Source organism: Zingiber officinale, chromosome 4B (genome assembly GCF_018446385.1).
Source record: "Zingiber officinale cultivar Zhangliang chromosome 4B, Zo_v1.1, whole genome shotgun sequence".
Classification (NCBI taxonomy): Eukaryota; Viridiplantae; Streptophyta; class Magnoliopsida; order Zingiberales; family Zingiberaceae; genus Zingiber; species Zingiber officinale.
Window position 1 is genome coordinate 101,208,824 of NC_055993.1, and position 24,333 is coordinate 101,233,156.

Genomic DNA, 24,333 nt, shown 5'->3' on the forward strand with positions numbered 1-24,333 from the left:
TCTCAAGGCCACTTGGGATGAGTCCTCATCAAGCTCATCGGAGGAAGAAGAGAAGATGGAAAAGAGCACACGACAATTAGCACTCATGGCAAGGGAGGTTTCGGACTCCGGAAGTGAGGGAGATTCGAGCGACGCTTCAAGCGGCTTCATCATCGTCGGATGATGAAGAGGTAACCTCTTCTCATATAGAAAAGTGTTATAAGACTATCACCCACTTATCTACATTGCTTAAAAAGTCAAAAACAGAAAATAAATTGTTAAAAGAAGAAGTAAAAACCTTAAGGACCCTTAGGGAAGATGAGGTCGATGATCTACATCTAGAAGTCCTTGAGGATGAGAACAAGGCTTTAAAGGGTGAGGTTGAGAAACTCAAGAAAATGCTTGAGAAGTTCTCAACTAGCTCTAAGACTCTAGATATGATTCTAAATGCCCAAAGGGCAGTCTACAACAAGGCCGGGCTAGGGTATCAACCCAAGGAGTCGAGTTTCATTTCTCTAATGTCTAGAACTCAAAATAGTAGATCACATGTTTCTAGGGCTCATGGAACTAGGAAAGGTATGACCAAGGCATGGGTTCCTAGGTCTTTCGTTGTAGAAGCATTAGGTCCCAAGATTTGGGTACCTAAAACCTCTATCTTCCGTGTCTTGTAGGCATTGGTCGAGGGGGAGCATCTATCAACTTGGTTTGTTGATAGTGGATGCTCCAAGCACATGACCGGGGACAAATCACTGTTTACAACCATTCAAAACAAAAGTAGAGGTAATGTGTCTTTTGGTAATAATGGTAGCCTTAAGGTTGTAGGAGTTGGAGACATTCATATATCCGAATGTTTCCATATCAAGAATATCCTTCTAGTCAAGGGGATGACTTTTAATCTCCTAAGTGTCAGTCAATTGTGTGATACGGGTTACACAATTGAATTTCATTCAAGTCAATGTTCGGTTAAACACATTGACACACTTGACACAGTACTAGTAGGCACAAGGGTTGATAATATTTATCAAGTATCGTTTAAAAGTACTACTAATGCTTTGATTAAGTGTTTCATGTCGAAAGAAGAAGAGTCTTGGCTATGGCATAGAAGGTTGGCACATGTAAACATGAAGAACATCCGGAAGTTGGCCAACCAAGGATTAGTGCGAGACTTACCCAGCATCAAGTACCACAAGACCAAACTATGTGATGCATGTCAAAAGGGTAAGCAAACAAAAGGTGTTCATAAAGGTAAAAGCACTGTAAGTACATCTACTGCTTTAGATTTATTGCACATGGACCTATTTGATTGCAGTAGTGTAATATCATTGAATGGAAGTAGATATTGCTTGGTAATCGTTGATGATTTTACTATATACACATGGACTTTCTTTTTGAAACATAAGGACCAAACTATAGATATTTTTATTTCCTTTTGTAGAAGAACTGAAAATGAAAAATGGACAACAATTAAAACAATTAGAAGTGATCATGGTGGGGAATTTCAAAATCATAGGTTTTTAGAGTTTTGTCAAGAAAAGGGATATAGGCATGAGTTCTCTACTCCAAGGACCCCACAAAGAAATGGGGTTGTGGAGAGAAAGAACCGAGTCCTACAAGAGGTCGAAGCATGCTCAATGAGTACTCACTACCGAGCTACTTATGGCTGTGAATACAACTTGCTATGTGCAAAATCGAGTTTTAATACATAGGTTTTAGGAAAGACTCCCATGAACTTTGGTTTGGGAAACCGCCTACAATTAAACATCTTAGGGTGTTTGGTTGTAAGGTGTTTATCTTGAACACCAAGGATCATCTTGGGAAGTTCACGGCTAAGGCTGATCAAGGGATACTGGTCGGGTACTCTCTTACCAAAGAAGCCTATCGAGTCTACAACAATAGGACTAAATTGATTGAAGAGTCCTCTGATGTAGCTTTTGAAGAAATCCCTAACTTAAATGATCAACCAAGGGATGTAGGAGAAATTCAATTTGAACTTAGAAATCTAAGTTTGAATGATCAAAATGAAGAACGAGTCGAAGTTGACTCTGATGTTGATGAGCAAAGGCAACAAAGAACTCAATTTGATCCTTTGCCTGATAATGAGTCCTTGCCTGTGCCGAGTGAGACCACTCATGAGGCACCGCCAACACCAAGGCAGTCTAGGTTAGCCACTAGTCATCCCCAAGACCAAATTGTGGGAGACATCCAACAAGGGGTTAGGACTAGGTCATTCTTTAGAAATGAGTCTAATGAAGTCGCATTGATTTCAGAGATTGAACCAAAAATAGTTGATGAGGCATTGCACGATCCTGATTAGATCTTAGCTATGCAAGATGAGTTAGGTCAATTTGAAAGGAGCCAAGTGTGAGACTTAGTTCCTAGACCTAAGAAGACCACCATTATTGGAACTAAATGGGTCTTCAAAAATAAGTTAAATCAAAAGGGAGAAGTTGTAAGAAACAAGGCAAGACTTGTAGCTAAGGGCTATAGTCAAGTCGAAGGTCTCGATTATGATGAGACTTATGCTCCCGTGGCCCGATTAGAGTCCATTCGTTTGATGCTAGCTTTTGCTGCACATAGAGGTTTCAAGCTCTATCAAATGGACATTAAATCGGCCTTCTTAAACGGATTCATCAAAGAAGAGGTCTATGTTGAACAACCACCGGGGTTTGTGAATACCGAAGTTCCAAACCACATGTACAAGCTCAAGAAAGCTCTTTATGGGCTTAAACAAGCACCTCGAGCATGGTACGAAAGGTTGTCAACTTACCTATTAGAAAAGGGCTTTGTAAGAGGCCAAATAGACCCAACACTATTTCTGCGTAGAGATGGTGAAAACATTTTTGTAGCCCAAGTGTATGTCGATGACATAATTTGTGGCTCAAATAACAAGGGCTATTTGAATGAATTCATTTCTCACATGGAAAGTGAGTTTGAGATGAGTCTAGTAGGAGAGTTGACATTCTTCCTCGGACTTGAAATCAAACAAACTCGAGATGGAATTTATGTCCATCAGACAAAATACACTCAAGAGATGCTTAGAAAATTCAATATGAGTGACTCTAAGGAAGTGTCCACTCCAATGGCGACAAACACTCGTCTTGACAATGATGAGAGTGGAAAACCAATTGATCTAACGCAATATAGAAGCATGATTGGTAGTCTTCTATATCTCACAGCTAGTCGACCAGACATACTTTTTGCTGTGGGCATGTGCGCTAGATATCAGGTCTGTGCCAAGGAATCTCATTTAATTACAGTTAAGAGAATATTGAGATACCTTAAGAGCACAATTCGAGTAGGTCTATGGTACCCTCGTACAGAGTCTTTTGACTTGATAGGTTATACCGATTCCGATTATGCTGGGTGCAAATTGGATCGGAAAAGCACTAGTGGGGGTTGCCAATTCTTAGGTTCATCATTAGTTAGTTGGTCAAGTCGGAAGCAACATTGTGTTGCTCTCTCCACGACCGAGGCTGAATACATTGCCATGGGAGAGAGTGTATCACAATTGTTGTGAATGATTCACACTCTAGAAGATTATGGACTTTCGTATAAGGGAGTGCAAGTGTTGTGTGACAACATTAGCACAATAAACCTAACGAAAAATCCAGTCCATCATTCAAGGACCAAACACATTGATGTGCGTCATCACTTCATTAGAGATCACGTAGCTAGGGGAGACATTGCACTCACATATGTTGAGTCAAAGTCAAACTTAGCCGACATTTTCACAAAACCCCTTCCAGAAAATGAATTTAGTCATTTAAGGAGGGAATTGGGAATGTGTTTAGCTCAATAAGTCATTTTGACCACATCATGATCAATAAGGACCGTTAAAATGACAAGAGAAATTGAGAAATTAATTTGGGCAACTTGGGGACATCTCACACAAACTATAAGGTTTAACAAATTATTTTTGTTTGCTAAATATGGGGTGAGATGCTAGGATCAACCAAATTATTCAAAATGTATCATGCATCCCTTGAATAATTAGGTTGAAGAGACATAAATTGAGTATGGGGAAGGCCATTACATAATTCATGTGTATTTGGCTCCTAGATCTTACTCATATATTCCAACCAAGGAATCTTGGTTGGACTTTTGCCTAGAAATTATCTAATTATGGTTGATGGTTGATGTGTTGATTAATATTGTTGATTGGTTCATTTCATGACTTTGATTGATAAAACGATAGGTTGTTAAAGGAAATAATAGCAACTTGGATATATTTTGACAATCTTGAAACTAAACATAACAAGGATCAAATATTTCAGCTTTCATGCCTTGATTGAAAAATTAGGACAAGTTGTTTATATTTTGACAAATTTGAACCTGATCATAGAGATGAGTTTAGCAAAAATATGTTTTGAACTTCTAAGGACCAAGAAGACAGAACTCCATATGGTTGGAGTTAGTGTGAGGTTTTGTTTGATAAGAGTCTGAAACCTTAGGATTATGAACAAGTTCAGGCCATAAGAAATCATATTTCGAATATATTAGTGTTTGGTGATTCCTAAGTTCTAGGGTATGTCTTAGGGAAGTTCTGAATTCTTGAGTTCCAGATTCTTCAGACTTCATGGCTCAGTATTTCAGTTACTGAAATTACTGAAATCGGGTTATCAGACACTGATCGGTCCACAGACCGATCAGGAAAGTCTGGATCGATCTGTCGACCGATCCAGAACGAAGCCAAACTCTCTGTTTGGTATCTGATCGGTCCAGTGACCGATCAGCGCACGAAGAAAGCCCCCTGATCGGTCCGGGCACCGATCAGGGTGATCCCTGATCGGTCCACTGACCGATCAGGTGTCGCCGATTCACTCGGGTGGATCTGATCGATCAGGATTTCTCCTGATCGAACAGCCGTCCGATCAGATCACACTGTGCACTATCTCCTCATTAAATCCTCCCGACCTCCTCTCTTCCCGATCTTCTTCCTTCTCAAAACCCTAGCCGATCGACTCATAACCTAGCCGACGCCCCTCTCTTCCTCCCGTCTTCTCGACCCATCGTCTTCTAAAAGCCGAAGGTCACAATGGCACCGAGGTAATCTCTCGATCTCTACTGTTTATTGTCTTTGGCAGGTCATGTTATCATGTTCTTACTGTCACTGTGGTTTGTGCTCGGTGGTTTGCCCATGACCGGTGCTCTTTCCTTGTTCCCATTGTCCTAATTGTTAGGAAGAAACCCACTGGTGGTGAGGGAACCTCTAAGGAACCAACCAATAAATCCAAATCCAAAGCTCCTGCTGCTCCTTCCCGACCTCAACCATCCAGTTCGGGGAGATTCCCCAACCAACAGTTTGAACAATCCTTTAAGGAAAGGACCTTCAAGTTGCTCCCATGTAGATCAGTCGATAAAAAATACATGAATGAGTTTTGTCCAGCGATTTCAGAGACCATAGCCTACTATAAACTTGATTCCTTGGTATATTTAGAGAGGGATATCAACCTTGACCTAGTTTCTGAATTCTATAACAACCTTCACCAGACTATTGATGGTAGTTATAGATCAAGAGTGGCTAAGCAAACCGTTGATTTCAGCTTAATTGCCTTCTTTGCTTATTTAGGCTGTCGTTTGTGTTCGGGGACGGTGTTCTCATTCTATCCTTCTTTGCCTGAACCCGTGCCTCATCCTCTTGATGTCTCATCTGACTCGATTTATGAGTACTTCTTTGGACATCCGAGACCGGATGGATTAGATGAGTTAGATGTCGACTTTCCTACATTTGCAGCCCTTGGCATTTCTGCTCCTGATTACATTCTTTTCAAAATTGTCACAAACTGTCTTCTACCTATTACTTCTAAACCATTGGCAGAGATTCGACCGTATCATTGTCTGATGCTTTACGGGTTGCATAGGCGTCTTGACTTTGATGTCATGTCGAGTGTCTATACTTCTATCATATCCCATAGCGAGCCAAGCGGTTACACCATCTATATGCCTTATGGGCATATAATTACTGATTGGCTTGAGACCCTGGGTGTTGACGTCTCTAAGGGGAGGATGGTCAAGATGGTTAGGCAGGATTGTCGACTTGGGAAACATGCATTTTCCAAGTCTGGAATCTTAGGACAGGATGGGGCAGTTAGGTGGAAGGATGGGAGGGCACTAGGTGAGTTACCTCGACGACAGGTTGCTCCTGTTGCTGCTCCTCCTGCTGCTGACGATGGAGAGGCCGATCCTGATCTGCGCTGGCAGATCGCCGAGCTGGAGAGTCGCTTTGATCGCCACGAGGAGATGATGGCTGCTGAGTTCGATGGACTACGCATACGGATTGACCAGCGCTACGACGATCTACGCAGTCAGCAGTTGGTGACGCAGCAGCTGCTTCTGGGCTGGATGGCCAACTACCTACCCCCGCAGCATTTCTCGGGTCATCCACCTTCGAGCTCCAGCATGCCGCCTCAGGGTTACGTGCCTCCCGCAGATGATGATGAGGTTCCTCCTGTTGAGGATATTGATTGATACATTCTGTGTGTCATTTTGACTGTCTATGTTTTTGATGCTGGTTGCTAGATACTTATGCCTGACCTGGTTGTATGCTACTTACTGTTATGCTACTCATTCTTCCTTATATATTTGCTGTTCTTTTCTTGGTTGTTACTATACTCTTCATATGTCTTTTATTTCTTTATTCAGTTACTGTCCTAAAATACACTTAGAAGGAATTCTAGGGGGATTAAGCAGAAGACAGTATGGATTAAGGGGGAGCTCTTTAAAGTTATCTTACCTTGTTCGCTCCTTTTTCAGTGTTTGACAAAGGGGGAGAAGATAACTAAGTTTAGAAATGAATGAAAGGTTGATTTTAGGGGAGAGGATGACTTTGAGTCGTTTTGAATCCTCTTATCTAATTCGCACCTATTTGACTAAGTTAAGTTAAGCGATGAATTGACTTCATCGAGTCAATATGAAAAAGGGGGAGAAGATAACTAAGGTATATCCGTCTTAGGGGGAGGATCCTGATTTCCCTAAAATTATGGGTATATGAGCATTTCTGATCTAAACTTAAATCGTGTTATCAAACAACAAAAAGGGGGAGATTGTTGATACAGTCTGACCTGGATGTTGTTTTGCTGTTGACACTGATTTAAGTTTGTATCAGATATTTAACTCAGATTGATTACTAATCTAGGTTGACTTGGTTGACCTGATTGAGAAAGTCCTAACTGGGATGTTAGGCAGTTGGAAAGTCCTGTGAGTGAAGCCAGGCAGTTGGAAGTCCCGGTGAGTGAAGCGGGCAGGGAAAATCCAGATGGATCAAGGGTGATCGGACATCTGGTGTTGAAAAGTCCAAGAAGGAAGCTTGGCATGCGAAGTCAGAGAGGGCTCGGTAGCTCGTTCTCTAGGACCAGATGAAGTCGGAGAGGGCTAGGGAGCTCGTTTCTCCGGACTAGGTCAGAGAGGGCTCACCCGGTGAGTCAAGAAGTCGGATCGGTCGGCACCGATCCGGAAATCTGGACACCGATCGGTCCGCCGATCAGAATCGATCGATGGCTACCGAGCGATTCATCGATCTGCACCGATCAAAATCGATCGAGCCTCATCGGAGTTTACCGATCGGCCCGAGACCGATCGAAGCCGTAAGCGCTGGGAAGAGCGACATCTGATCGGTCTCGGGACCGATCAGATTAGTGCCTGATCGGTCCGCAGACCGATCAGAAGCTGTGCGCAGCGACATCTGATCGGTCTGGAGACCGATCAGCGATGATTCAGAAAGCATGGATCGGTCTGCAGACCGACCCACGGTATTGTTTGTTTTGCATGCACTTTTTCTGATTGCCGTATTTGTTTTCACCCATCTGTTTTTAACCATCTGCTGTGAGTCTTTTTAGCTTGCAGGTTGCAGGTCACACTCTCATGGTTGAATTCAAATTAAGCTTCATTAAGAGAAGAAGACAAGTGCTCTTTACACTGTGATTTGCTGCAACAGATGCATTTGAGGCATCAACGTTCACTGGGTTTCTGATTGCGATTGGGCTGCGCTCAGTTTGACCTCTACTCATTGGTTCGTATCCAGAGATGCCAGAGATTTCCATTGGCATGGGTTCAGAGAACCAGATGAGGAGGAGAGGTGATTGGCTACGCCTTGTTGGCAGCAGCGATTCTGCAGGCAGCGGTGATTAGAGCCAGTGAAGCAGAGAGACATAAGAAGGAAGAAGAGAGGTTCAGAAAGGTAACCGATTCTCTGTTTCCTTGCGATCAATCCTTTGAGAAAGCAAGTTGGTGAAGCTGTGAGCTCCTTGCTAAGAAGGTTGTTGTGCGCTCTCTGCTCCGTTTTCTTCTCCGCGTGGCTGTAAGCTCATCTGATTATTCTTCTCAACCACTGTAAGTCTTGTGCTTAATTCTATAATCAACTGAGACTCTGTTGAGAGGTTGCTCCACCGAGAAGGAGACATCTTTAGCCGGATTTTGTCCGGGGTGTGATCTACCGAAAGATCAAGGAGTCATCCTCCTTACGGACACGCCGAGGAGTAGGGGCAAGTTATCCCCGAACCTCGTATATCCTTGTGTCTTCTGTGTGTGCTTTTCTTCATTCGTTTTCGTTTTAGTTTTCAACTTCCGCTGTGCTAACAAGTTTTTCTTTAAGAAAGATTTTGTTTAAGTTTTCAAAGAGGCTATTCACCCCCCCTCTAGCCATCTAAGATCCCAACAAACCGTTCGAAGTTCCGAAGGATAAGAAAGGGAAGAAACTCCGACCGCGATATTGGACGGAAGAGCAAACCTCACGGTCAAAGACAAATTCAAAGGTAATATCGATTTTAATTGATATTTTGCCTAATAACTTGATGAGTCGTGTAGGTGACTATGAGAACGCCCACGATTTGTGGAGGAAGATAAAGAAGGTTCCATGGGAAGAACCTTTGTCTACACAAGAGGAGGAAAAATCCGAAGAAACGGATGAAGAAGCTCAAGTAGAGAAGAACCAATCGGATGTGGAGACCAATTCAATATCAAAAGAAGAAGAGGAAGTGAATTTGGTCACATTTGAGGAAAAGGATGAAGAAAGGTCATCCACAAGTGTGGATGAGGAAGATATAGTATCTATATCCTCAAAGGTTGAAGAAGAATCCAAGACAAGTGAAGAAGAAATCTTGGAAGAAGTCAACCTAGTGAGCACCTCCACCGAAGCAAAGTCAAAAAAATCACATTGTGTGCTTCGGATGCAATGAAAGGGGACACTACAAAAGTAGATGTCCAATGGGTAAGAAGGTAACTCCTAAACCCACTCAAATTATTTTAGATACTAATTTGGGTTGTAGGAATGATGGTGCCAAGAAGAAGAATGAGAAGAAGTATATTAGATACTTCACTTGTGGTGAAATAGGACACTACCACACCAAATGCCCAAGGAAGAGAGAGCTCAAAAAGTTGGGGCATTTAAGGATGTGGGAAAAGAAGTGGAGGAAGAATAGAAGCTCATATCAAGGGGGAGCTCCAAAGGTAAAGTGTAAGGTAAACCCTAATTTAAATTTGAAGTTAAATTTAAATTCCTCCATACATGTTAGGAAAAATAATGTTAATCATTATATGCCCATGCAAAATTTTGGTTTCAAATATTATGATAGGAGTAGGGTAATTGTAGATCAAAACCCTAGGAGACTCATTCATGAAAAATCTAGAAATGGTAGACCTAAGGAGACCCAAGACATTAATCTCGAAAAGGGGAGACATATGCCTAGAAAGGATAGGTCTAGGAATGTCCAATTTGGACAAATTAACTCTAGGGTTAGGAACCTAGAGAAGGAGAATCAAGCCTTAAGGGGAAAACTTGATAAGTTAGAACAATTCTTTAAGAGATTCAATGTTGGATCTAAGGAATTAAATATGGTGTTGGATAGACAAAGACCCAACCATGATAGATCGGGCTTGCTTGGGATACCGATCTAGTCCCTCCAAGGCTAATGAGAAATCATATGCTAGGGTGGCAAATGATCATGGCGAGGGAGAGTCCTCCAAAGCTAAGGGAAAGTCTTATGCTAGGGTTGCATATGACTATAGCAAGGAGAAGCCAATAAATGACAAGGGAAAGTCATTTAAAGGTAAGGAAAAATTAACCAAGGACAACGTGCCCAAGGTTAAGAAAGTTAGGTTTGCAGGCCAAGTGTCACCGGAGGTGCACCGATGTGGCCTAGCCATTATGGATGAGTCACCGAGGGAGGTGGCTAAGGTTAAGAGCTTTAGGCTACGTTTGGTAGGATGTAATCTGCCTTGTAATGTAATCAGGATTATATTACAAGGTTGATTATTTTGTTTGTTTTAACTTTAAACCTTTAATGTAATGTAATCTCGATTACAAAAGGTAGTGAAGTTTTGTAATCTGGATTACAAAGCAAATACTATGTAATCCGATTACATTACGAGGTCACTGTTTAACCAAAATTTGAATGCCGAATATACCCCTAGTTAGTCGACCACCCGTCGGCCGCCGCCCACCCATCGGTTGCCGCCGGTCACCGGTCGTCGGTCGCCGCCGCCGCTGGTCACCGGTCGCCGGCCGCCGCCGGTCATCGGTCGCCGGCCACCGCCGGTCACCTATCGCCGGCCGCCGCCGATCACCGGTCGTCGGCCGCCGCCGGTCACCGGTTGTCGGCCGCCGCCGGTCACCGATCGTCGGTCGTCGGCCGCCGTCGCCGTCGGTCGTCGGCCGCCACCAGTCGTTGGTCGCCGCCGCCGTCGGTCGCCGGCCACTGCCGCTGCCGCCGGTCGCCGATCATCGTCGCCACTGGTTGTCGGTCGCCATCGCTGCCACCACCGATCGTTGGCCGTCCCCAACCGCCGTCGTCATCGCCGGTCACCGGCCGTCGATCGTCGGTCGTCGCCGGTCGACCGTCATCGGTCACTGGACGCAAGCTCCGACAGAGGTGTGGCGACCCGTCGGTAGAAGTCGCAGGATATTGTTGTCATTTTATAATAATATGAATTACATTTCTTATAATCACCCTTGTAATCAAAGATTATATACATTATATTACCAAACGTAGTAATGTAATCAAGATTACATTACATTACATTACAAATTTGATTACATTAGAAGCTTAATTACATTACACCCAATCAAACGTAGCCTTAGGGGGAGCTCTAAGAGTCAAGTTGGGACCCATAGAAAATGGATCTCAAGTGGATACTACTTGGGAGTCTAGATTGGGTCATGAAATGTGCCAAGTGGTTTGGAGACGGATTTGAGTCTCAAACCTAGGGTTTTGGCACAATTGAGTTGTGTTTCATGCTTGAAAATATGACATTGGGGTTATATATCATGATAATTGATTTTGGATGTATAGATGTTATATAAGCCAATGCTAGGGATGCATTGTGGGTTAGTATGGGTAAATACATGAAGAGGAAGACAAAACTAAGACTTTAGGTCAAGGTTTAATTAAACCATTTAGCTAGTTTTGAATTTTGTGTCAATCTTAGGATTGATAATAAATACATTTTTTTAATGTATTTTTTCCAAGTAGACATGGGTAAAACAGACCTCTCCATAAAATTTGGAGATTTTTGGAGGTCTGTGGATTTAATGGTGCATTTTTGAAATTGGGTCAAAAATGTTGAAAAGGGTCAAAACAGTGTGCCAATCGACTGGTACAGTTACCAGTCAACTGGTAACAGTGAAAATTGAGCACAGAATGGTTCTGTGTGTTGTTTCGATGAGGCCATTTGATTGGGGTAGTCGATTGATACCAGGCTGATTCTGTTTTTAGCCTTGGTTTGTGACCGAGTCAGCTCATATATGTGTATGAGATTCATGGGGGATGAATACACGAGTTTAGGAGCAATTTGGATGACAAGTTTTCAACAATTGGGATATTGTTGAAGAATCTTTTGGATGTTAGGCAAAGGGGGAGAAGTAAGGTTTAGTTGGGAAAACCTTAGTGCATTAGTAGGGGGAGCCTTGCAGGTTCTTAAATAGCCCTGTGGTAAAATTCCTAGCTCAATGGGGAGCTTAGATGTAGGGGGAGCCTTGTGATAGATTCAAATGCATGTTGCATTGTTTTTGATTCGGCAGTGTAAGTCCAAGTGTGTAGCCTTGGCATCGTAAGTCCATTCGGCAGTGTAAGTCCAAGTGTGTAGTCTTGGCATCGTAAGTCCATTCGGCGGTGTAAGTCCAAGTGTGTAGCCTTGGCAACGTAAGTCCATTTGCTTTAGCATGTTTATTTGCTATTATGTTTTCCCTAACTTAAACGTATTGTCAAACATCAAAAAGGGGGAGATTGTTGGAGCAATCCCAATGGTCCATGGGACCATGTGTTTTGGTGTTTGGGCAAAGGGTTTAAGTTAGGTTCATCCTTGTATTTGATATGTGTACTTGAGTTGTGCAGGACTGCAGGATACACATGAGACTCAGGTTGATGGCTTCGGGTCCGGTGAAGGATGGCATTGGGGACGAGCCGCGGGCTTGTATGCATCTGAGGGACAGCGGACAAGGCAGCAAGGACAAGGGTCGAGGGAAGCGACTTCGAGGCATACGCGAAGGATGACATTGGGGACGAGCCGCGGGCTTGTATGCATCTGAGGGACGAGAGTCAAAGAGGAAGTAGGCTTAAAGGCAAAAGGTCAAGGCTGCGAAGGAAGTGCCAAATGAGTCGTAAGGGTGAGGGTCCGAGTGCTGTGAGAGAATGTACTCGGTACCAGTTGACTGGGCAGTCGACTGAGAGTGAACATAATGCTTCTGTTCGCTCAACCAGTGTGGAGCAGTCGACTGCTAGTTTTAGCAGTCGACTGGTATCGAGCCGTTGGGATGTAACGGTCGAATTTCCACAGATGACAGTCGACTGCATATTTTGGCAGTCGACTGCATATTTTGGCAGTCGACTGGTAGGCGGGGTTTTCAACCCGCGCCCTATATAACCAAGCCTTGGAAGCTTGGTTATCCCTAACGAAATTGGACTTGGTTAAAGTCTAATTAGTAGTCTTTTGTGCTCAAGAGATATTTGTGTGCCAAGAGGTCTTGGTTGGAGTTGTGGTGAGGTTTCTCCACTTACAAGGAGGTTGAGCTAGCTGGAGTTTGCCGGGGACTAATCCACCGACGGATTGAGGGATCGTCCACCTTACGGGCACGCCGTGGAGTAGGAGCAAGTTATCTCCGAACCACATAAACGAACGCGTTAGCGGTTTACTTTCTTGTTCTTTCCTTTAGTCTTTAGCTTGTTTGTTATATTTGTATTATTCTCCTGCGCAAGCTAACATAGTGTAAGAAGCAATCGATTTGGGGGTGTCGTCTATCCAACTCCCCTTCAAGCCGGCCACCGATCTCCAATAAAAATGTGACAATAGGGCATATGAACCTGACGCCTAATGACGAGATTGGATATATGTATGACATTATGAAACACATGTAATGCAATATCTGTTAGTATTAGCCCTAGTACCAATTATGAGATGATTGTAAAAGGCTCATTTTGTATCATATATCACTATTAATAAAAGGCAAAGGTTTTGGTTATTATATTTATTTCAGTTCAGTGCCAATTGAATAAGTATAATAATGTCCTTGGGTAGTAGGTTCTTATCTATAGTATATCAATTGGTTGAATTGATAGTGAGATATTGTAGAGAACACTACTCTTAACTATTCCTAGTCGAGCATTAATATACAATGACAATATTAATGTGTTGAGACTAGCATGTAGATCAACGGATGACTTGATCTCACAAGTCATGGATATGAGATATCAGGTTGACACATGGGTATATATTAGAGAATATATACTGAATGATCCACCATGAGAATGTTTTATGGATCGTCGTATGAGTGTCATAAACATTTTCATGTGACTATTGGTATGAATAATCCTTAGACCTGAAGTCACTACGGTTCCCTACATAAGGAGTTGTATACTTTGGTATCGTCAAACGTCGCCCGTAACAGGGTGAACTATAAAGTCGATCACTGGGTATGTAATGAATTATGCGGAGGGATGTGAGTGATGTAGATGAGATCTATCTCTTCCATATGATGAAAGCGATATCTGTGGGCCCCTTGATTAGTAGGACACAAGAAAGCATGACCATGCGTAAATGAGTCAATATGAGATATTGAGCTCATTTGTTTGAGTGTGCCTACTTGGAGATCAAGAAACACAAAGATTGATAAGAGGATGGCACGATCTATGCCTCATTGATCAATCTAGATATCAAGGATAGAGGGACCAAGTCAAACATGATGATAGCCACGGACAGGTTAGGTCGGATCTTGACCTTCTTGTCACTTGGGTAGCAATGATGTCTTGCTAGATGCCACTCATTGTTTATGTATCGCAAATGTTAATTTGGGTACATTGCCAACGTTATGAGAGCCTATAAGGTCACACACAAAGAACAAGTTGATATGGAGATTGGGTTCATGTGATGAATCAATGGATTAAGTGTAATTCGAATTTGACTCATTGAGTTAAACTTAAAGGGATCCAATTATTGGATTGAGTCGAGTTGCTTGAGAATCAATGGGTTGGACTCATTGGGTGAACTTGAGTTCACCAAAGAAGTTGAATGGTAAAAATTGAACCATTGGATTGAATGATTGATTTTGAGCCATTAGATTAGAAGATGAAAGGGTGGAGACTCTTGGTATACCATGGGATGGTTATAAATATCATTTGGATAATAATTTTGAGTAGATGAACAAGTGTTGAGACCCTTGACATTCTTCTTCTTCCTCCTTCCCTTTCTTGGCCGAAATCATCATTGTGGTTGCTAGCACAACCTTGTGATTTCTTCTCCATCTTGCTTTGTTTGTGAGACAAGCAAAGACAAGGCTTGTTCATGTGGATACCGTAGAGGCACAGACGCTTGAACGCGCTGAGATCTGCATCTAAAGAAAGGCTGCTGTCGGGATTGTGAAGGGCACGCAACAAAGGTATAATCCTATCATGTAGCTTGGTATAGTTTTCAGAGAATGTTTTTTCCTTAGCATGGATCTGCTAGATAAAAGGATCTAGTATTTTTCCGCTGTGTTTCCGCGTCTTTGGCGCGCTAGATCCCAACAATATCAATGTCTAGACGCTGACAAAGAGCATACAAAAAGATAGAGTGGGAGGGTCGCATCATCGTAACACCGCGAGATGTGATCGACAAAATGCATATGGTCAGGACTCGATATATGATATAGTCCTGGACCCTAAGGGAGAGTGACATAAAGTCAGTTACTGTAGGTAGTCTCTCCTCCAAAAAAAAAATACATGTAGATAGTATCTAATGTAATATGGGAGTAGGGCTCTCCAAATGGCAGATCCTTTCCAGGGTAGCACAAAAATGTGCATGCAGATCTCCTATGTCCTAAACTATCATATAATAAAGTAGGGGGAAAAGTTAAAATCCTTTCCAACAACTCTGGTGGAGTGGGTCAGGTCATCTATCTTTGTTAAGTTGTTATAGAACTAAGCACACAAATCGTGATTTACTACATGACTGTAGTAAACCAGTTTATCTAACTGGTAGTGCTCAATAATATGTGTGATAGGGGCGCAATATTGAGTAAAAAAAGTTATACTTATGTACCTAGATTTCAGGGCAATATATGTATACTGTAAAAAAAAGACAGTCTAAGCTGCTTAGTAGGGAATCTGACATTAGTAGATGGAGTATTGCTAGGCCAAGGGGTAACATATTGTCTTTTCCTAATTTTATACAAGTATATAAACATAAATTGACAAGGAAAACACATAAGAATTAAAGATAACAAGATAAACTAAGTTGAGATTATACCTAGGAGGCGTTTTGAGGTGTTGGGGATGAAAACGTTGAGAAATCATGGTTGGAAGGCGCCTTGTTGCGTACAAGATCACGAACAGAAAGCGTTCTATGACTGGGAGTCGTGCCTATTAGAAAAGGGGAGCCAAGTCTTGAGGAAAACGATCCACTTGATTGCGTACTCCTCAACCTTGGCTTCCACCTCCTCCTAACTTTTGACCGTCATATCACTCTAACCATTGGTCTCTCATTGTCTTTAGGGCCACCCCCTATTCGCCGCTGTATCACATGTATACAATAAGGGTGTGTTTGATTCAAGTTATTATGTATAATCTAAGTTATGTGATTATCAAGTAATGTTGTTTGGTTCAACTTAGGTAATGCAACAAAAATTTGTTTGTTTAAAAGTTTTAATAAATAACCTATATAATATTTTACTATATTACCCTTAGTTACAAAACTAACAATATATTATTATTATTATTATTTAAACTCTACGTTTTTCTTATTATTTCTTTTTCACGTTTTCTTTATTTTTATGTGTTTTTTTTATTTTTTATTTTTTATTTCTTTTCGTTTCTTTATTTTTTTTATTTTTTTAATTTTTTTTACTTTTTAAATTTTTTATATTTTTAAAATTTTAATATTATATATATATTTTTTTTAATTTTTTCTATTTTTTAATTTTTTTTTACGTTTTTTAACAAATTTTTTATGTTTTTTTTTCTATTTTTTATGTTTTTTTATTTTTCCCCATTTTTAATTATTTTAAAAAAAATTTAATGTTTTTTCTATTTAAAAAAAATTATGTTTTTTTTTACATTTTTTTATTTTAAAAAAGTTTTTTATTTAATTTTATTATATTCTTTTTTTTTCTTTACATTTTTCATTTTTTATCATATTTTTCTCTTATTCGAGGGTATTTTGGGTAAAAAATTTCATTAATCCCAGAATCAAGAAAAACCTCAGTTTTTCAAGATTTTTTTTATTCCAGATTACATGTCCCTTTTGCTGGCGTGTCAGACATGAAACATTACTCGGGAATCATCAATTACTTAAACCAAATAAGGTTTTCGTTGATAACCTTAGATGGATAATCAAAGTTATTAAGGATAATTCTGAACCTAACAGACCCTAAGAGCGATCAAACAACTAAGTAGCTATTGTGTGATGATTCTGATTTTGTTTTTCCAGTAAAAATTAAAAGATCATCCCATTTTTTTAAAAAAAATGTTAAATGGAAGTCCCAAAAATCAAAAGGTTATTTCATTAGATTTTTTTTTCAAAATATTTTTTATCTCGTTGTAACAACTATAAGTAGCTACTATAACATGTAAAAGTTATCAAGTAGTTATTATAATATTGTTCTTTATTTTAGTGCTATTGTAATATTTACAATTAGTTAATATATAAAAGTGATTACGTAGTTGTTTTAACGTGTAATAATTATTATAATATTGATATAGTATTACAGTAGTTATTTAGTAGATTCTATAATTTTTAAAATGATTTTGATTAATTTAAAATGATTTTGATGAAATTTAAATAATTTTGATCAAGTTAATACTAAGAATATTTTAGTATAATAATGTTAGGTGTTTAGAATTGAGGATTTAAACTTTTAGGGTATAGATTGTAACTACAATTGTTAGAGTATTTTATTAATTTTTTTTATAATATCTTTAAAATTTGATGTAAACCTGTCACTATATTAAATTTAAATAATCATTTTCACTACATATTCTAAAATTTTAATTATCTTAGTTTTTTTATTATTTTCTTATCTCTCTTTCAATTCTTTAAATTTTTTTCTCCTTATCTAATATTTTTTTTTCATTCCCTAAATATAGAATATTATTATTCATAAAATCTAAGTTTAGAGAATGAATAAAATAGTTGATGTAGAAAGTTTTGTATATAAAATATAAAATTTATTGTAAATTCTTTTGTTTAGGAAAATTGATGTTGATGATACAAAAGTGGAAAAAAAATATTTATTTCATACTTAATTTTAAATTCATCCTAATGAGTATCTCCTACCTATTATAGTAGCTAACTAGCTTTCATTGTTGGGATGTAATTAAAGGATATTGGATTCCTGGACTGTCCATTGTGAGTATTTTTCGATTTATCTTGATGACCGGATTAATCATCGAAAACCTAATATTATCCAACCTAATTAATTATTTTTTTAACTAGCTTTCATTGCTACAACGTTCTTAAATAAGAGGGTATTTTCATAATAAAATTATTGACGTTTTTGAAAATGTAAATTTTAGGATGTAGATTTTTGCCATTGTTTTTTTAATTAGAATCTTAACCAAAAAAGTTATTATTTCATGTAAACAAATCATACTATCAATTTCCCCCAAAAAATAAAAAAAAAAAAAATCAAAATCTCACATATGGTAAATTTTGGATTAATATAATTTTAAAAATTCTTATATGTAGGAACCCTTCTGGTTCGACTCGATCTCTATCTTCTCTGTAAGACCAGAACTAAGGAAATAGACGCGGGTTTTTCTCCGACCTCTCACCGCATCCCTCGCCCTCGCTTGGCCCGCGTTCATCCTAACCCCTTAAACCCTAGCCTACCATGAGAAGGTTGTCACCGGCTATCGTCTGCGCCGGCAAGACTGTCCCATCCGTTCTTCCTCTGCCCTCTCCCAGCGAGCTTTTCTCTTCTCTCTATTGTTCCACCTCCGCCGCCGCCGCTGCTGCAGTCGCAGAAGTAACCGAGACTCCTCTGGAGACGAATAATAGCTCGCATCTGATATCCTGCCTCTCTGACATCCTCTCGCGTCGGAACTGGTTCGAAAGCGGGACTTTGCGAAGCTTAGCCCCCTCTGTCACCCCGGCTGTTGTCGCCGAGCTCCTCCGCGGACGCTTCATTGATGCTGAGTCCGCCTTCGCCTTCTTCAATTGGATTGGGAGGCGTCCTGGTTTTAGCCACACCGTAGACTCTTATGCGTCTCTGGTTTATTCCCTTCTCCGATCGAAGTCTTGTTTCAACATCGAGAAAGTTGTCATCTTTATGCTCAAATCTTGCGGTTCAGCCGAAGAAGTGTGCTCTGCGTTAGAAACCTTCAAGGCCGTTAGACGAGAAGGTGGCGGTGTTGGATTCAATCCCTCAATCCGATGCTATAACTCTCTGTTGTTGTCACTTTCTAGGTTTGGGATGGTTGAGGACATGAAAGACATTTACCGAAATATAGAAGAAGATCAAATTTTGCCTGACATCGTTACTTACAATACAATGATTAAATATTACAGCAAGGAAAAGAATCTGGCTGAAGCGTACCAACTTCTTGGCGGTTTACGGAAAGCAGGTTTAGTTCCAGATACATTTACTTGGAATTCCTTGATGTTAGGGCACTGTAGACAGAAGAATTTAGGCAGAGCTTGTTGGATTTTTCTGATGATGCCACAGATGGGTTGCTCTAGGAATGAATTTTCTTATACCATTCTCATCCAAGGGCTTTGTCAATCTTGTAGAGTTGGTGAATCTTTGAGCTTGTTCAGAGGCATGGGAAGTGATGCTTACCAACCCAACATCCATACGTACACAGTGATGATAGACGGTCTTTGCAAGGCAGGTGAGCTTGAGTCTGCTGAAAAATTGTTCCATGCGATGTTTGATAGAGGTTTAGTTCCTAGCACTGTGACATACAATGCTCTGCTTGACGGGTACTGTAAGAGAGGGAATCTTGAAGCTGCTTTTTCAGTTTTGGAGCTAATGGAATCGAAGGGATGTAAACCAGATGTTTGTACTTACTCACAGATCATTAATTGTCTTTGTATGGAGAACAGGCTTGATGATGCTGAGGCACTTCTGGCTGAGGTTGTTGCAAAGGGAACTGTTGCTAATGGTTTTACTTATAGTGCTCTCATAGACAAGTATTGCAAGTGTGGGAAGACCAATGATGGTTTGAGAGTTATGGAATTCATGGAACTAAATGGTTGTAAGCCAGATGCTTGGATCTTTACAATGGTGATAGACGGCCTGTGCAAGGAGAGTAGACTAGAAGATGCTGAAAAAATGCTATGTCGGATGCTTGAGAAAGGATTGGTTCCGAGTGTCGTCACTTACACAGCTTTGATTGATGGACTTTGTAAAAGAGAGAAGTTGGATGAGGCACTCAAAGTGGTGGAGAAGATGGAATCAAGTGGGTGTCAACCTAATGTTTGGACTTACAATAGTCTAATTTATGGATTTTGTCAAGTGAGACATGTTCACAAGGCGATGATTTTGCTATCCAAGATGCTTGAGAGTGGGCCACCTCCCAACACAATCACATACACCAACTTAATCAATTGCCAATGCAAGGAAGGCTATATAGATGATGCTTTTAGATTACTGAATGCAATGGAGGCAAAAGGTTTGTCTGCTGATCAGCAGACATATACTATTTTGATAGATACCCTCTGCAAACATGGTAGAGTAGAAGAAGCTCATTCTCTAATTACTTTGCTGACTGTTAAATGCATAAGACCAAACAAGATCATGTACACAGCCTTAATTGATGGTCTATGCAAATCAGGAATGATTGATCTTGCTCATTCCTTGCTGGAGAAAATGATATCAGATGATTGCTTGCCAGACTACTACACCTATAGTGTCCTGATAGATGGATTTTGCAAAGAGAAAAAATTGGAAGAAGCCTTGTCATTGCTAGAGAACATGTTGGATAAAGGTATAGAACCTACGGCTGTGACTTCTACAATTCTAATAGATGAGATGCTCAAAAGAGGGGAGTACAATAGAGCCAACATGATGTTGGGTCGAATGTTTACTTCTGGTTCTAAGCCAACTGCTTTCACTTACACTGCATTCATTCGAGCCTATTGCAGCGAAGGGAGAGTACAAGAGGCAGAAAGTATTATAACAAAAATGAAAAATGAAGGAGTTCTTCCTGATGTGATAACATATCATACATTGATTAATGGGTTTGGAACTATGGGGTACCTGGATCAGGCATTTTGTACTCTAAAGCAAATGATTGATTCTGCATGTGAACCAGACTATTGGACATATTCAGTTCTCCTCAAACATTTTTTATATTGGAAACAGAATAATGTTACCTTTATTAGCAGTATTTCAGGATTGTGGACAGTAGTAGAAGTTGCAAGAGTTATGGATCTACTGGAAGAGCTACATAAATATGGTTGCACTCCTGATCTTATTACCTTTGGTTCTTTTATTTCAGGGTTCTGCAAAGTTGGCCGGTTGGAAGAAGCATGTGTTCTATTCTCTCATATGAAAAATGAAGGTTTATCTCCTACCGGAGATATCTACACTTCACTAATTAGTTGTTGCTGCAAATCAAAAATGTACACAGAGGCATCAACCTATATAAACTCAATGGTGGAAGGTGGCCATCTTCCTCTGCTGGAATCCTACCAGATTATTCTTTCTGGGCTTTGTGACGAGGAACAATTTGAGCAGGCAAAATTGTTTTTCACTGATTTACTAGGTAAAGGATACAACAGCGATGAAATTGTATGGAAGGTTCTCATTAAAGGTATACTTGAAAAAGGCTATGTGGAACTATTTAGCGAGATGTTTAACATCATGAAAGAATCAAATTGTTTACCGACTACTGAGACAAGTGATTTGATAGCAAAGTACACTGTGAAAGAAGTCAATGAGGAAATAAATGTACTAGAGTCATGACCCTTCTTTGTGTGTGTCTAACATTGTAACTAATGTTTACTTGAAGAGGAAGATTATGAAGTATGATCTGTTATTGGAGTTTCCCTGCAAACATTCATGAAATGCATATTGATTGGTGGTTGCAGTAGCCTTACATGAGAATGGGTCAGTATTGTTTTTCTTTTATTTATTTATGATTCATTTGGTTGGGTTTCCGTCTTTTAATTCTTATTGTGTCAATTTCGCAACAATATATGTTTCAATAGTTGCTTCCTTGAATGTTTTCAAATCCATTTGTTAATAAGTTTCCTTTTAGATTTTTTTTCTTTCTTTTAGATAATCAATACATGCGCAAAGCCAGGTCTCCATGAGTAGATGAGCAACTTTCTAACTGGGTCAACATGCTTTTTGTTGTGTCATCATCATCATATCTGGAATTGGCTACAAGGATCTTATGTTTCCATTGAACTCTATGCAAGATTATATCACTAGCTAACATAGTGTGCCATGTACCTTACTATGAATGTAACGTTGAGACAAGAAATATCTGTTATATCCCAGAAAGAGCTTTCATTCTGTAGTTGTTTGTCCAGGGATTCCCCCTGTGAGTGCTAGAGATGCATGGTACAATAGTTGTGGTATCAGAGTGTGTTCCATTCATTAAGAGATTAAAATTATATACTAAATGCTAGTTTGGAATGATTAGAATAGTGTGTTTTTTCAGCTTTTGCTACTATCTGATGACTTCTTTTAAGCTCCATGATGTGCTTCGCTGATCCTACAGCCTGTCATATGTGAACTTAACAAAGTTTTTTTCGTGTGAAAACAGATGCTTGGAAGGCGTACAGGTTGTGCTCATCCACTGCAGAACACAAGCAAAACCAGATCATACCACATGGACTCAGGTTTGTTGCATTTAATGCTTTAAATCAATCCAGTTATTGCTCCAAAAATGTTTAAATTTGTGCTTTCGCATGATAATTTTGTCATTCTCATTTTTTTTCTTTCAAAATTTCCTTTTTCTTTTCTCTGCATTTGAAGATCAACAGATATTTGATTTTTTTTTTTCTTTTGCAGTTGAAGTATCCTTTTTCAGATATCCGACGTGGTACACGTGGACTTGACTTTCTCTTTGCTATGCGAACATCCTTTTCAGTATCTTGGTGCTCAAAGTTTATTCCAGCCAAATGTTAGTTTGCTCGCTTTAGATACCATTCAGTGATAGTTTCCATTTTCCCTTTCTCATTTTTCAGCAACTCATTTACTTAAGATCATTGATTCATTATTTTGGCATTCACAGTTGTACTCTGGTGGCCAACAGATTATTCTGGACTTTCAAGGTAAGAACAAATAAATTGAGTTTCTAGTTTCTACAACCTTGAACTTGAAGGCTTTGTAATTTCTGTCCTCGTCTTGGTGGTGAAATGAACTCTGAAAAATTGATTCTACTCGATTGCCATCTCTGTATCGCATTGCAATACTAAACTAGAGTAGCCTATATGTATCCTCATGCCTGATATAGTCGTATCGTAATCCTACTATTGAAGTAGATATTGCATCATTCAATGTTGGTATCGGTAGAAACATAGTAACGATGTTGATATTGCATTGTACTGATATGAGTAAAATGGATGTGGCAGGACATAAAGATGCCACTTGAGGAGTTTCTCCATTCAATTATGCCAACAATGCAAGTACTTAGCTGCTGACTTCGGCGATGAACTTATTCTGTTGCGGGAACACGATGACGAAAAGGATAGACAACGAAAACCCTAACCTATGTTTGAAGGTGAAGAAGAAGAAATAGGATGGATGTTCATTGTTAAAGATATTATTATTGCCTTCGCAGTCTCGGTTGCTAACAAGTTCAAGTCATTTTTGAATGCGGGTAGAGGGAGGCTCATAACTTGTAATAGGTCACTTCTTTATTTATGTAATTTATCAAAACACGCCCCTTATTTTCTAGATTTACCAAAATATGCCCCTATTGTGTTTCATTTTATTCATTCAAACACCCATGAACTATTTAGGCATCTCTAGGATTGATTTCAAGATCAAGTGAAAAAATGCCCCTATTTTTTCTGATTTTTTTTTTAAATTTTAAAAATTGAGTATTTTATATGTTTTTTTAAAAGATTTAATTTTCTGGATTGATTTAAATTTACTAACTGGTCGTGTATGTACCGTTTAGCGTCGCAAATATTGAGCCTTCATTTGACAATTATGCAAATTCAACCTCCCTTTTCAATGATTATACGAAAAAAGATGAAAAGAAACAGCTTTTAAAAAGCAACCGCCGCCACGAATGCGGCCGCAACTCCGGCGAAGGACGCTGCGGCAGCAGGGCTCGCCCAGCTGTGCTCCTCGTCGCTCGCTTCTCCTGCCGGGCCTGGTGCGGACGCCGGTGAGTCACCCTCCGGGGTAGCAGCTGGTGCGTCCGCATCCTCCGCCGGCGAGTCTGCGGAGGGGGAAATGTCAGGCGAATCGGCCACCGCTGACGGGGAAGAAGCGGGTGACTCGCCTGGCGCGGAAGCAGCTGGTGAATTCGCCGGGGAGAGAGTCTTCGCAGCAGCCGGAGCCTTGGAAGGGGTCGCAACTGCAGCCGGGGCCGAGGCCTTCGGCGCCTGCGAGGGAGCCTCGGCCATGCCAGAGCCGACGGCTGCCAGAAGCAGGACGACGAGAGCGACGGCGCGATACATATTATCCGGCGTCGCGGCGGGCGGAGAATAAAGGGAGGAGGAGGAGGAGGGGCTACGTTGACGGCGATGGAAGGGAACGGGGTGTGGGTGGAGGAATTTATAGGAGGCTACGGTAGAACCGACACCGCTGGAGGAGGAGGCGGCGGTGGTGGAGAGGCAAGGAGAGGCCAAGGTTAACGGTTAGGCCGGTAATGTGGCAGTTGGGATCACCGACGACCCGCGCGTCGCGGAGTGAGTTAACAGGACTTTTTCTCCAGAGTTGGTCACGAATTTTAACTTAATTCGGGGTTTAAGTGAAAAACAGTT

General features: G+C 40.4%; 2 protein-coding genes across 2 annotated transcripts; one reads left to right on the forward strand and one right to left on the reverse strand.

Moving 5' to 3' along the window:
- Positions 1–18,152: 18,152 nt before the first annotated feature.
- On the forward strand, positions 18,153–23,307 carry LOC121975745 (pentatricopeptide repeat-containing protein At5g65560-like). The gene is made up of 5 exons (XM_042527576.1): positions 18,153–21,493; positions 22,158–22,233; positions 22,406–22,517; positions 22,629–22,668; positions 22,969–23,307. Exon 1 carries the CDS (start codon positions 18,272–18,274, stop codon positions 21,347–21,349), a length of 3,078 nt encoding a protein of 1,025 aa, XP_042383510.1. The 5' UTR covers positions 18,153–18,271; the 3' UTR covers positions 21,350–21,493; positions 22,158–22,233; positions 22,406–22,517; positions 22,629–22,668; positions 22,969–23,307.
- Positions 23,308–23,610: 303 nt separating this feature from the next.
- LOC121978460 (classical arabinogalactan protein 6-like) lies at positions 23,611–24,027 on the reverse strand. Its single transcript, XM_042530803.1, has one exon. The coding sequence runs from the start codon at positions 24,025–24,027 to the stop codon at positions 23,611–23,613; it is 417 nt and encodes a 138-aa protein (XP_042386737.1).
- Between the last annotated feature and the right edge of the window lie 306 nt (positions 24,028–24,333).